The sequence below is a fragment of the Sinocyclocheilus rhinocerous genome, unplaced genomic scaffold (genome assembly GCF_001515625.1).
Source record: "Sinocyclocheilus rhinocerous isolate Xijiao unplaced genomic scaffold, SAMN03320098_v1.1 scaffold1007, whole genome shotgun sequence".
NCBI lineage: Eukaryota > Metazoa > Chordata > Actinopteri > Cypriniformes > Cyprinidae > Sinocyclocheilus > Sinocyclocheilus rhinocerous.
In genome coordinates, this window is record NW_015631056.1 from 272538 (window position 1) to 288195 (window position 15658).

General features: G+C 37.5%; 1 protein-coding gene across 3 annotated transcripts in view; it reads right to left on the reverse strand.

Annotated features, from left to right (window-relative positions):
* LOC107741404 (nuclear receptor ROR-alpha-like) overlaps positions 1–14385 on the reverse strand; it is a 35009-nt gene extending 20624 nt beyond the window's left edge. For 2 of the 3 annotated variants that reach the window (XM_016554121.1, XM_016554118.1), the window contains exon 1: positions 13989–14385. In XM_016554121.1, the coding sequence (XP_016409607.1) occupies positions 13989–14127 (139 nt within the window). In that variant the 5' untranslated portion in view covers positions 14128–14385. The remainder of the gene's footprint in view (positions 1–13988) is intronic. The other variant, XM_016554120.1, reaches the window with a different exon arrangement.
* Between the last annotated feature and the right edge of the window lie 1273 nt (positions 14386–15658).

Here is a 15658-nt window from a genome sequence, read left to right on the forward strand (position 1 = left end):
GAGCGAATGAGACGTGTGTGAGAGAGAAGGGGTCGTCGGAGAGAAGAGAGCGAGAATGCGTGGCTGACGTTATTGCCTGTGCCGCTGGTAACAAAACGGATCGGCTCGGAATCGTTAAGAAGTGAGACTGACCGGCCGATCACCGATCCGGGCCGATCATGAGGAAAGTCGGCCGATTCCGATCCCTGGCTGATCAATCGGTGCATCTCTACATGCTACACTTATAAAACACATCTAAAACTTTTTTAAACAACATTTTTCTAATTATTAATATTAATAATTATTAGACATGTAGTTTTTATGAGCTGTTTTTCTTTTATTGAAAAAGCATTTCTTCGAAACACCACATTATAGTAAGCATGTCTAAATTCTTCTATTATGGGAAACTAAATGAATCAAGAAAAATAAAGAAAAAGAGGTAAGGAAAACTTTTGTCACTACCTAATTCTCAATGTTTTTGCAAGATAAATTCAAATGCTTATCTCAAAAAAAAATAAAAAAATAATTCAGTCCAACACTGTGGGCATTCCAGGCATTAAAGGGTTCAAATGGACGCACAAGCTCACAGGAATTGCTTTTCTTACACATGGTTTCTAGACCACGAGTTAAAGCTGGAATGCAGGCCATAATGTTGTTACAACTCCACTCCTCTCTGTCTTGCACTCTGTTTGACTCTTTCAGTCCTCTTTAAACTCTTAACTATGTTAGCATCAGCAACTGTCAGTTACACTGATGACAGGTATTCTCTGCATGAAGATCACACTGATATTCATGACAAGCTCTAGCACTGGCTGTACACACTCCCTGGGGTTCAAACATACTGATAAAGCCCTGAATTCATTAATGTCAAGCAAAAATGAAATATTAAAAAATGGAAAAGTTATATAACGAATAGTTCAGACTCTGGATTTTGATTGGATGAGCTGCGTTGGAAGCCATTGTTAAACGCAGATAAACCTTTAACTGTGACCACAGACTATGTTGATGTGCCAAGTTTCTACTTTGTTTGGCAACTGTAAACAACAGCTCAGCTAATGTACTTCATTACTTGGCAGAAAAATTATTAGATAACTGATATCAATGAATGCAATTAGCTATTATTTATTAGTTTAATTGATTAATTACTTAAATGATTATTTATATATAAAATTAGAAAGGTTTGTATTTGTACTACACAGTGCACACTTACCAATTTATAGGGCCTCAGACTGTGACTAAACTGGTTACAAATGTGACAAAAAATTGCATCCATAAATTAAAAGTTACAACTGGCAATCATTGATAGATGATGTTCATCAGACATCATCTCGTTACAGTGCATAGTCTGCATTTTCTACACGCAATAATAATAATTTTTCAAAAACAATTCATTCACTATATCTGTTATGTGATAAATAAACAAAAGACTTGGGATATGCACTAATCATTAACATTTCTCGTTTTATCTTTTTCTGCATTCTATCTTTGGCTGCATTTCCTATTTTGGAATATAATGAAAGATTGAGTATGTGAACATGTACATGGAAGTTTTTGCTATTGAAGTTATAATATTTTAACTCTGTTCAAATGGATGAACAAAATGATCTGAATAAAGATTAGTTCATTTTGGCGAAACAACATTGAGCTAGAGAGTCAGTAAAATTATCCTCCCATCACTACTATGCAACAACAAACACAGCATGAGTTGATTCGCGAACTTATTGTGTGCTTTTAATTTTTTAAGTCAGTCCAAAATATTTTTTTTTAACCAAAACTCAAGCTCGTGGTGAGTTAGCGGTTTACATCTGACACACTCAGACATTGATTCGTTCGCAACTGAGCTCAAAAATGACTCCCTCACTGAATCGTGCGTCACTTTCCTGCTATGTTCATATTTTTCGTTTGTATGATGTATATTACTGGTTTGTGAGAATAACATCAGCCTTTTTACTGACTGGCTGTAATATGGCAATGCGTAACTGAAAATATATATTCACAATCACAACTCACAGTTTTGTTGTAATCAATTTTCTGGAGCCCTGAACTATCATAAGTAACTAAACCAATAGAGTTTATGTCAACACAGCAACCTCTGATGTACAACCCATTTAGCAGATGTTGTGGTCTTCTTTATACTGACATTATCTTTATTTGAGCTACAGACAATCAGTGCTGAATTAAAGCCATAACGTGACGGTCCAGAAGAAATGGAGAATGGCAAGCACCAGTCAGTGAAATGGCAGGTAGAGTTTCACATCATATTTAATAGCCTCTCCAGTCCATTTCTCTCTTTTTCCACATCCTTCACACCACTCTTTCTTTTGTATTTTTCCATGAGTCTATTTCTGGCTGACAAGCTTACAAGTGATGATGATCGCATTTACGTAACAGGCACACACGAGCACACACACACAGACACACACCCACAGAGATCCAGACAGAACTTACATGAACACTCCCACTGTGCATTACAGCACAGCACTGAGATTATGCCAAATTAGGTTAGTAGAGCAGTACTGGGTTACACAGAACAACAAACACACACTGAGGAGGTACGAGAGGGGAGGAGAAGACAAGAAGGAAGATAAAGGGAGGGGAACGAGTGGTCATGAAGTGGACTGCCAACACCAGCTCAGTTCATTGCTTATGACCAGCTTTGCATGTTAATCTCTACAAGTAAAACGCATGTTGATGTGCCCCTGCCAGGCGTAATGAGGGGGCTATCGGCTTCTACTGTGGAGAGGAAAATAACGGCTATGCGCCAAAGGGAGGGAGAGAGCGAGAGATCACATAAAGAGATCATGGAGAGTGTGTGTTAGCAGCAGGATAACAGAGCTTAAACCTCCAAAGGGATTAATAAAATCTGGTTTCCAGGGACTCTGGGATATGTGAATTTAAAGGTTTAACTATGCACAACAGCCAGAGAACTGGAAAATATTTTCCAGTGTTTTTTTAGTAGCACGTTTGTCAAAAAATTGACATGAATTAAAAAATTAAAAAAGTATTAAATATATTTAAATTTAAATTAATTAAAATAATTTTCAGAAATCCTTAGCATAATTTGTTCCTTTTTTGCTTTAATGAGAACACCACTTAACTCCACAGGTTTTTGATAATATAAAAAAAAAAAAATTTTTTTTTTAAAATTATCATGTTCTCCAGCATGACTTGAAAAATATCCAAAAGCATCTTGAATGCTTAAATGGAAGCAAGAAATTGAAACAGACCGTCTTTGTGCAAAGGAGTTCACATGATAGATGTCACAGCTTTGATTAATTATTGACTTACAAGCAAAGCAGAATAAGAAAAAAAATATTATTCATTTTAGGTCATAAGGTTTCATAACGTAAATATTTACAAATCCTCAAACATCCGGTTTATATCTTGAATCCCATATTTTCAGCATAGTCTCAGACTTTTGGCCCCCACTTTTGTATAAACTACAACTAGGAGCAAATGCTGTTCTGTCAATAATCTGTTCATAAAACCATTTGCTACAGATGCATAGTGAGCAGACGGCAGTATAAATTCTTACATAATAGATTGCTTTTATGAATCACCCACGAGATGTCACTCTCAACTGCACTAAAAGATCACATGATCACATTTCACAGCATGAGAAAAAGATCATGATGTCAGCTTTACGAAGACTACCGCCCCCTCATGGCACAAAAAAGAATGCATATAATCAAGATCAAATCCATTAACTACTGAACCTCCTTCAGCATCATTATAAATAAACAAGCAAATAAAAGGGCAAAACATCAGCATTTAAAATCTGCATGTTTCTTTCTTATTGAAAATGTCTCCTGTCGATAAAGTATTTCTTACATACAGGCAAAAAAATGAGAGCACAGAAGGAGAGGCGGAAATAGTAGAAGCAACTATGAGAGCTAGAGAGAGAGAGAATAAAATACACTTTGAATGCAGACTTTATATAATCCCAATCACTAAGGATTAGCTTCATTTTACATAAACCCACGGCTCAGCTCTCTCCTCCCTCCCATCCGGATGCTGCATCTGTCAAATTACTAATTTCAGCCACTGCCAGGTTTCCACTAACAACAAATCCACTAGCATCTCCTCTCTGGCGCTTAAAAAAACATCAATGTGTATTGATGCATATTTTTATATTACTAATAGCGCCCACACTGTGACACTTGTGAAATACCAGGTAAATAACCAGAGTTTGCCATTTCCCCCACTGAAGGGAAGTGGTGTGACTGAGAGCAGCTAATGCATCTGAGTCACCAACACACAGATTTACAGCCGGCCATAACATTACAATTCAAGCAGACACCTAACAGTGTCAAGTCAAGTCACCTTTATTTATATAGTGCTTTATACAATACGGACATGTGTCAGACATGATGATGAAGCATTTTTAAGAGCTGTTCTGCTCAATCAAACTCGGAAGATGTTTATTTGACAAACTAGTTGTTGAAGGTGAAAGCATATGTGTTTATAAGTGCAGCGAGAGCTGGTAGATTCAGTCCTACCGCTGCTGTTTAACAGGATGGAGGATGAGTTTAATGGAAAAATGTAATGGCTTTATTGACGTCATTACCGCTTTAAAATTCCACATCGGTCTTACTCTGGGATGCAGATTTCCCCGGGCCGCAGTCATGTCTACCTGCTTCTTACGGCTCTGCTCACTCTCACGATCTCGAATTCATCAAAGGTTGCTCATCAGCACAAACCCCTCTGCCTTTAATCTAATCCACAACACGACTGCATTCACATAGGGGAGAGACATTTTCTTTCAGATGTTATCTCATGGTCCGCTCTCACTTTTCATTTATTAACAAAGGCAAATGAAAAGCCTGACAATGCCAAAGACACCTGATGAAATGAAAGATTCGCACACACAACGCCTAGTTTTAACTGATGCGCTGGTTGGGACAACTGGTTTGCCCTGTTTGGATGTGGCTAGCGTCACGCCTAAAACTTTCCTTGTGTAATGTACACAGATGTACCATGCTCTATTTTCACTCACATTTTCAACTAAGCGGCAGAATAAGAGCAGATTAGAAGAATACGAGGGAGAAGTGAAAAATGGAGGCTACACTTTTATACAGCAAGGATGCATTAAGTTGTTTATAAAAGTGGCAAAGACCTTTAAATTGTTATAAATGTTATATTTTAAATTAATGCTGTTCTTTTTCTATTCATCAAAGAATCACCGCATAAAATATTAAGCAGCACAACTTTGTTTCTTGAGCACCAAATCAGCATATTAGAATGATTTCTGAAGGATCACGTGACGCTAAAGGCTGAGGAAATGCCTGCTGAAAATTCAGCTTTGCGTCACAGGAATAAATGACATTAAAAAAAATAGAAAACAGTCATTTTAATTTGTAATAATATTTCACAATATTACCTTTTTACTGGTAAGACTTCATGAACATAAGACACTTCTTTAAAGGGGTCATGATGCGATTTCAATTTTTCTTTTCTCTTTGAAGTGTTACAAGCTCTTGGTGCATAAAGAAGATCTGTAAAGTTGCAAAGACTAAAGTCTTAAATCCAAAGAGATATTCTTTATAGAAATTAAAACTAGTCTACGCCCTCCTAAAACACCTCGTTTAAACATGCCCCCACATGTCTACGTCACGATGTGGGAAGATTTGCATAACACCGCCCAAATGTTCACACAAAGAAAGAAGGCATAACTTTTATTCACGCTGTAGTATTGTAAACAATAATGTACATTATGTGGAAATAATGTTTTTTGAACCTTAAACCGCATAAACACATTGCATTACACCAAATATACAAAATAATGTTCTTTTTAGCAACATCATATTACCCCTTTAAAAAAAACATTAAAAATCTATACAGATTCCAAATATTTGAACAGTAATGTTTTTTTTTTCTAGAAGTGGGTTTGTATGTTGATTTCAAACATGTAGTTTACTTAGAATATTTATATATTTCTGTTCTAGCTCTTATATAAAATGTATTAAATATCAAAAAATTTAATTTTTATAAGTGTCTGGTCCAGGACAAGACATTTTTGTAATCACCTTCCAGAAATAATAAATGAGTTTGGTTAATTGTTTCTAAATTATATAATTGTATACTATTCTATTTATTTAGAGCTTCCCATTGATCACTTACCCATATACAGTAGTGTGACAACATACCCTATAGAACGTGCTTTCAATAAACTGTAACTTTTTTCTGGGCAATAACAAAACAAGAACACGAGAACAGAACATACTGAACATTCATCAAAAGCTGAACTAGTACTTCTCTATGGTCAATGTGGTTACAGTATAACTTCAACAAGAATGTCTGTGGTAACAACCCAGAGGATGTAAATAAGCCCTATGAGATTTATGAAGTTGCATTACTGGTTCAGTAAATATTCCTGACACTGCCTGACACGTTTAGTTGATCAAGATAAGACGGCCCGTTTTAAAAGGTCTAATTGAAAAGTCCTTTTACAACTGACAACAGAGTCAATTACAACACTGATCACAAGAAAAAAAGAATCCCAGCTTAATGAAATAACAAATGTTCTCTCGCTGTACTGTACCTCGGCTACAGTGCATCACATACCAGCTCATCTGCAGATGTGCTGTGTCAGAGAAGCTGAATCACCTGCCTTAACCAGTGGGAAAACTGTTACTGAAGACAAATAGCCTGGCCTTAATCCAGCAGCTTAATGAATGAGATGTTTACTCTTACAGGGCAGAGACCAACTGGCCTATTCAGCATGCTGAGGAAAAAAAGACACGTTCACTTGAATAAGACTGCATGTGTAATTATTCAAAAAGATCAGATTATCAATGCTAACAACTGACTGAGTGTGTAAGTGTGTGTGTTTATCCCTGCCGATTCCGAGCCAGTCCGTTTTGATGTCATAGCTACACTCACATCCGCATGTAAACGTGTCGTTGGCATGGAAGTTCTTCACTGTGAATGAAGACACAAAGATCGCGATTTGTAATATGTGTTGGGCCAAAATAAACTGTGGGGGAACCAAAGGGCTCGATTAACGCTCGTCTGGGACAAGTAGATTTTTTAAAGGGGCAAGTGAGAGAGAATTTTATTTGCCTGACCGGACAAGAAGCCTGATTAAAACATCAATAACAATAGTAACTAGGGAAGCAGTGAAACTTGGCCTCCAAAATTTTTTGCGCGAGAATGATTGTGATTTTCTTGCATTCAGTGTAAACGGCGACTGATTGATGTCGTGTCAGATGAGGCTCGTGAGTGAGCCTGAGTGAGTGTGTGAGAGAGAAATCAAATGAGCGCAACAGCACACACAAAGTAACTCACAGAAAGTTATAGATACATGATACATACAAAAAAAGAAGATATTTATAATATATGGTATAGGCAAGCAACATAGCACGACCAAGATGTTTCCCCGAATATCAGCACAACTGCAATATGATACTGTTTTTATACAACTGTAGTTCAATAAACAAGAAGTTAAAATTAAGTGATTTATATTTTAGACAATATTGTCAGTGATCAGAAGGTGCTCCTAACTTTTTTAAATTAGGAGCACAGGTGCTCATTCTCCCTATTTATTAAACACAGGGGGCCATCAATGATGCTTACATTTATCACATGTGTAGATTCCTACACAACTTCTCTTTAATTTGGCCAGAATTGCACAGGTAATTATCTAATTATCTCCAAGCAGAGATCCTGTTGAATAAATGTGTTTATACCCCACATAATGGATGTTGTTCATTGACCTGTAATGTGCCTGTCTCGATACCCAAGAAAACATATGGTTATGTTATAATGTTGATATAGATTATAAAGGTTTTTATAACTAAATACATCTGAAAGGTCATCTAAAATCCAAGCTAGAGAGTGTCCCCCCCCCAGTGAATTTTGGCCATTTCCACCACTGTATTCATCAACAAGAGGGCCAAAAAGAAAAGAAAAAACTTTAAGGCATGTGAGATAGATTATTTTACAATGAAAAACTATCTACAGATAATGCTTTAATATTTAGTCACTATATGAAACATCAGTGTGTCTATAGCTTTTAATGTTTTTGTCTGAAATGAAATATTTCCACCTATAGCAGAATTCAGATAAAATACAGCTAAACCTGAAATAAAAACAGAAGTCATCTTAAAAAGATCAAGTGTTATTATATTTTATAGAACAATGACTTCTCTGGTGAAAGTGTACATCCATCAAAATGATGGATAGTCTGATTTTAAAACTGAAATTGTGAAACAGGCTGGATTCGGCCTGTGGGCCGTCACTCCAATAGACCTGCTATACGGTATATACTGCACATTATTCTCATACTAGCACTAAGCTAGTATTGTATTCTGAACACAGACTAAATGTTGAGTGGCTCAAACAGTAGAGCTTGGCGCTAGCAACACCAAGGTCATGGGTTCAATTCCCAGGGATAAAATGTATGTAATGTTTGTCACTTTGGACAAAAGCGTCTGTGAAACCCATTAAGTGCTGCCCTTGTGCAGGTATCACAGGCCACATTAAAGGAAAACCGGACGCATCCTGAATATTTAATTCACTCACTTCTCTGTGCTGAATTAACAATGTGCTGTTTGAGATTATGGTTTGTCTGCCAGCTGCTCTGACATCATTCAACAAAAGTGTAACTTTCTGCCAATGCCACGAATCATGCATCCATTCAGGAATGTGTGTGTGTGTGTGTATTCCCCCAGCTGCACAAAACAAAGGAAGATGTTTTGTCCAGCTTGCCTGACATGACACTGACAACTGATACAGAGATTATCGCACTATTTAGACTGGAACGCAGCTCACTGGAAAATAGGATTCAACACAAAACATCTTCTCTTGGAAGGTCAGTGTGCGTACTGACAATTTATCAAATTAAAGAGAGATTAGATGCTTCGACTAAACTCAAGCACTGAAGCTTCTGTCCCAAGAATGTTGTGAACATCATCAGCGATGATGAAATAATCACTCAAAGAAACGTTTCTGCAGAGAAAAGAACTTGGCTGGTTTGGCTGACCAACTATTTCAACCCTCTACATTGCGAGTAAATCACTCGCATATGCAACTAAATCTTCACTCTGGGCGACTAAATTATGTCTAATATTAGCCAATGGCTAATAAATTCTCAGATTTTACTCGCCAGTGTGTGAGTTGGATACTGAGTATATGATTAGCACAGATATATTTTCATTCACAGAACACTCTGACTGAGCGCTTCAGAGTTTCACTCTCCATCAAGCGATCTGTGATATTTTTCAGTTCATTTGAATGGATGCGCAGCGCACCTGTGTTTGTGTATTTGACGTGACGTAACGTAAACTCTAGTGTAAAACTATGTAAAGTCAAGTCACCTTTATTGTTATAGCCATAGCACTTCATAAAACAGAGGTTGTTTCAAAGCAGCTTTACAGTAGTGAACAGGAAAGTAACAGAATCAATGATACAAACTTTAAAAAAAATTCCGCTAAAAAGCAGCTGTAGCAAGACAATAGTGTCATTATTCAGCTCCAGTTCAGTTCAGTTCAATAACTGTGTAATGTTCATTCGCTATAATTAGTCCTTGTGAGGGACCCTTACTAAAATATATACACAGCTTAATTTTTGATGTACAAAGAAGATCATTTGATCCAAGCTTACATTTTTTCACATTTATAAATAAAAATAATTCAATAATTGGCTTTTATGTCTTCATGATTGTACTAAAGAAATTTTATAAAATATGATCTATTTAAATATTATTTAAATAAATATTAACTTTTAAATGATCAGTATATTAACATTTTTTCTACACACTATTAGTGGTAAATGTATAAACCTGAAAAGAAACATTCTGAATTAAATTTTATTTATTTTATTCTGTTAAATACTAGGGCTGCCAGTAGAAAAAAATTATTTCAATTAATTTCATGATTTTTGACTTCACATGGTTTTTAGAAATCAGGACCCCAGTTTGAAAACCTCTGAGCTAGTCAGCCTCACTAACCAATTAGCTCCACTCCTATGGAGCACAAACTTCAACTTTTTGACCTACTAATCAAATCACCCGATTGCACAATATATATACCAGAATGATTCACGAGGAACCTGCGAGGTGAAGCTGCTCTAAATGTAAACAATCTAGTAGCTTTCTGGTACATGCTGCAGGGGAAACATGAGGCCATGCGATGGGACCCAATCCACGGTTACAGCCCAGCGGGGAGTACACAGAGTACAGTGCAGAGCATTCAGATAAACTCAACCAGAACGCTTGCCCCCCATTCTTCTGCAATCTGACTGAGCAAGAAGGTAAAAACAGCAAAAAAAAAAAAAAAACATTCCTGAGAATGTCATCTTAAACTACATGTTTCTCTCTGACTTAGTATAAGTGGTTTACAAGGCGAGTCATTTTCAGCAGGTATGGAGATATTTCACTTTGCTGTAAACAGGTAAGACAGCAAATCTTTAATTTTGTATTTGGCATTTCTAACAAAATACAAAACCTTGGAAAGAAATGGAAGCTTTACATAACAAATGGACAATTTCCTTGAACTACTGACTTTGGTGAATGAGTGTAAAGTGAGATTCCGAACATCAGAGTGTATCATGTAATCAAATATTCCACCAGATGGACAACGCACTTCTGCTCTACTTAAAAGCAGCAGTTAATGATTCGTATCTACCTGAGACCTTGCCTTCATATCAACAGCTCATCATCAACCACATTTATAATCACTTCAGTGTTCTGTACTTTTGAACTGTCTAAATCCACAGCAATTCTCTTCTCAGGTTACCATCAGGCCTGGTAGCAAAAGTCTATTAGCCTAGAGTGAGTGAAGATCCTACATAACTCTCGGTTTGATGCAAACACCTCCTCTCACCAAACGTCATGCTATGGCCATTTTGCAACTGCTTTGGAGGGTGTGTAAAGTACTTTGCCTGGCAGCATTAGATGGGGCGCACCTGTAGCCAATTATGCCTGTCACCCACTGCAAAAAACCCTCCATCATAGTACAAAAACCTAGGCTAGAGTGTTTGCTCTCTTTCTGTGATTATGTTTCATAGTGCATGTTCATTTTTCTGTCTCCACAATTCCAGACAGGACTTTGGTTCTAAAACACTGGTTGCATCGACTTTGGAAACTTTGCTTATTCCCCTCACTTGTGTTAAAGGCACCATGCCCTGTTTCTTACATATTCATTCCACTGGAAACACACACATCCTCATTCAGTCCTATTCGATTTAAAAATCAAGCCTTTTAATAGCAGTCACCAGATGCCAACTTTTCAATGGAAAGGTTTCCATGATCAATACCTAAACAGCAAGGTGGCCAATATATTCATATGTGCACAAAACCGCTGAAAATATTGCTTATTGTTTCTGCCTTGTCGTAATTATCATAATTATTAGATGACAACCCGGGACGTTCTACTCAGAGCTCATGTCCTCAGACTTACAATTATGAGTTTCTACGGCAACACTATTAACACCAAAAGTATTCTGTCATTTGATTAATCAATAGACAAAACCACATATAAACATATGTAAATATTATTCTTGCATTATTAAGACACTACCAATAGTCAATTATACTGTAGAAAAAATATTAAATAGACATTTTACAAATTAACTGCTTTACTACATTTTACTGCTGAAGCAGCTGCCAGTTTGAGTGTTTCCGAATGACATTGCAGCGGTCAAGTGGTACAAATCAGAAAAGTTGCAATTAAGTTCTACTAGTGTGTGAACCCTTTTTATTCCAGAATTCCAGAATGATGTGAACACACCTTAATATTACTCAGAATGACCACTTCTATTCAAGTGGACACGGATATTAGACAACGTGTTGCTCTCCATTTTGTCTGCTTGGGCATATCTAACACACCTCTTTCCTCATTTATTTTTTTGCATTTGAGCTCTGAGTCAGGCACAATCTTGCGGCCCACTGCACAATAGCCTCAAGTGGACATAAGATGCTCTGCGATGGCCTTGCACATTTTTAACTGAGTGCTAGTGTGTAGCCACTTGTCCACCCTGAGGTCCACCACCTCCATTTTGTGGAAACAGAGTTATGTAACTAACATCAGTTTGGGTAGGTAGTCCCTGCACTTGTGTAAAATATGGAGCTTTTAGAGAGACTGCTGAGAGGAAGAGTCTCAGCTGCTGAGGCTGAAGAAGACTCCTTACAGGGATAGTTCTCCCAAAAATGACAAACACAAAATAAACTATTTTGACAAATGCTGAAGTAAGTCATACAGGTTTAGAACGACATAATGAGTAAATGAGGACAGAATTTCCATTGTTTGGGCCTGGGTGTGAGGAATAATATCAGAATATATTTAAAGTTGCGATGTGACAAATATTTTCTTCCGTATTGTGATGTACATCCAAGTTAAACAGATTATTAAAAAAGAAAAAATGTAGGGTGGGGACTTAGTTCGACCCATCGTTTGTTGATAGGATGAAGGCAAATATGAATGCGAGCTTGAGAAAAAAACAACAACTAACAAATGAAACACTCATGGATGAATCATTCACAAGTTCATCCAGATTACTTTAGAACATAGGGTGAATATTAATTCCATGCTGACTTTATTGGTCTTCATGTTTCATACTAACACCCTCACATAAAATCAGACATATTTAACTCACATGGATCAAAGCCAGCGAACAGTTTTTATGAATTTACTAAGGAGACATGGATTCATGTGGATTTTTAAAAAATAAACTTATCCTAAATTATTCCTATGGGCTATTATGTAAACATCAGCCAGTGTAAAAAATGTTTCTCGTGCGCACTTTTGAAATTACTCTTTAATACTGAGCGACTCATTTGGCCAATCCTCAGGGAAAGTTATCTTAACTAAGCAGGAGAGTATGAGAATATAGGTTAACGGGTTAGGAGTAACTCTTTTTCCGAGTCCAACTGAAACTCCTCGAGCGGCCGGATCCATAAACGTAGCCTATCTGCCTCCGTCCTCTGGTTATGTAACAGGGACACTAGACAGTGTGTCCGCGAAGAGAAAACGGTACAACTGTGTCAAAATACAGGGAAAATAACGCCCTGCTTTAAAAACCGCAGTATGACATGAACCCCAATTTGTTTACACGAGCGGTAAAGACGTGAAAATACCCCTTCATATCCTCTCCTTCTGTGTGTGACTTAACCTCTTACATAACAGCGCTCCACACACACGCAAGCAAGCGCAGCCCAACGCCTGCCAGACACACGGGCGGCGTCTCAATACCGAACAAGCTGCCTATTTAGACAGCATCTGAAGGCTACATGGTTGCATATGGTGCCCAAGTATGCTGCATAGGTAGGCAGCTCAACTAGGTTTTGAGGCACAGCCGCAGACATGACTGCCAAAGCCAAGCGGACCCGAAATCTGCTCTTGACTAAACTGTCAACTATGATAGTCTACCGAATGACACATTAACCGACATTTCTTTGACTTACATCCCCAAATCAGAGATACAAAAGGGGTGTGGCAGTCCCATGTAAAACAAACGGCTTTGTGCTCATTTAAACACCATGAAATCACCACTTTGCTATGCAAATGTTGTCATGTCTGTGCTTAGTGCCCTAGCATACGTTGCATTTAAGTCTGTGTATTATTAGTAGTAGCCTACTGAAACACGGACACGTTGGCCACAGCGCTGTCTATCGACTACAAACACAATGATAGCAGAAGAAGATAAAGCTGTGACAAGTCGTGAAAAACGACAGCACTTCTTCATTAACTACTAAACAGCATGCGAGTAATAGATCAGAAATGACAGGTAGCCAGTGGCCAGAAATGTTTGTGCTCGCCGACAAATTTGTATATTAGCCGTTCATTTGCACTAAGCGTGCATGTGCTAGCTTGATTTCCACCAGGCCTCCATATGGGTAAAATAACATGATGTTTAATCTATTTAATCAATTGTAAATTCAGCGCTAATATGAAACAGCTCACATTGCAAGGTCTTAAGTTCAAGATTAGGCTAAAATTTGATCTCCGTGAACTTGATTAAGCTGGAAAATAATTCACAAGCAAGTTTTGGTTCTTTTCTTCGAGCCTTACCCTTGTTGGTACTTGAGCAACTCTGCCGCCGAACTGGTGCTGGTTTGTCGGTTTCAGCCTTGCTGTCCAGTTTTACCGGGCTGTCCTCCACCGAAGCGCTCTTGCGCGGCGCCATGACGGGCTCTGGCGGAGACTCCATGTTCTTCTGCGGGTTTCAGTTACTATTACAATGGGATCGCTTTGTAGAACAACTCGGATTCGCTTTACATCGTCTTTTGGTGCGGATTGCACTTGAGCGTGTGACAGATCTGTTAGTGTTCATGGGAGCGGGTGTGGCTCTTCTGTCCACAGACAGCGCTCTTGAGCGCGAGACACGGTCACACCAAACATACACTGACATGCTCGAAACATTCCAGTGAAGCCATATATGTGGCACATTTCGCTTAAGATTTATTAACATGAGTGTTTATTGTAGTTGCTTGCTTCATAATTTTGTTTGTAGCAGCCATGATTCAGCTAATACAAATGTAAATGTAGCCTGATTTAGAACCTAAATGTAATTTGCATCTAAATAAGCCACAATAAAATGTATTTTGTACATCTCTTAAGATTTGGTATAAAAGTAAAAATGCTAATTGATATTCATTAAAATAAATAAAAAAAACTTTCGTATTTAAAATCTGCTTTATTTGTTAACATTTACTGCAATTAAACTTAAACGGCTCAATGAGTCGGTGAGTTGTGAATTTTTAATCACTGCGATTCCTACCTAACCGTACCAATTCAGTTAGATTCGTGAACGAATCGTTTAGACTGACACATAAAATCAAACATAGACTATGGATCACAATAAAACATTAATTTTGTTAACCAGTTCAACCTAAAAGATCCGACTCAACAGAACAATTTGTTCATCGGTGCATTTTAAAAATCTTTGGCAGGTATAACTGCTCACATGGACAATAAATGGGAAAGGCGCGTCGTTAATATTTGAACTATATATAATTTTTTGAGAATATTAATTTAACAATTCCTCTGCGCTGTCAAGTCCTTTATCCCAAGATGCAGAATGTTATTAATAAACGCTCGTATTTTCTCAGTGACTCGACTGTTGTCTCGCCTAGACTCTTTCCTTCACTCACACCAAAGAGTAGGCTACACACACACAGCAGAGCCATAGACTCTGACACACAGCATGCTTGACATGTGATGAGCGAACTTGTCAAGTCCTTTATCCCAAGATGCAGAATGTTATTAATAAATGCTCGTATTTTCTCAGTGACTCGACTGTTGTCTCGCCTAGACTCTTTCCTTCACTCACACCAGAGTAGGCTACATACACACAGCAGAGCCATAGACTCTGACACACAGCATGCTTGACATGTGATGAGCGAACATGCTGCTGACGTACTTCCGCTAAACACCGTTCCAGAGCTTGCAAGCATTGTGTGAACTTCATGTTGTCGTGTATTAAGTAGTTTATCTTATAGCTAGAATCACAATATAAGTAAGACAGAGAAACACCAGATTTATGACGAGCCCAAAACATTTATTAGGTATACTGCTGCTGACCTTCTTTTCAAGTTTTTAAGAGTATTTTTCTATTGAGAATTGCAACATTTACAGACGCCATTTTCCTACCAGCATAAAAAATAGATTTGCTAGATTATACTTTTTTTTTTTTAAATAACGTTAATTATGAGAATAAACATTACTATATTATGTAATGT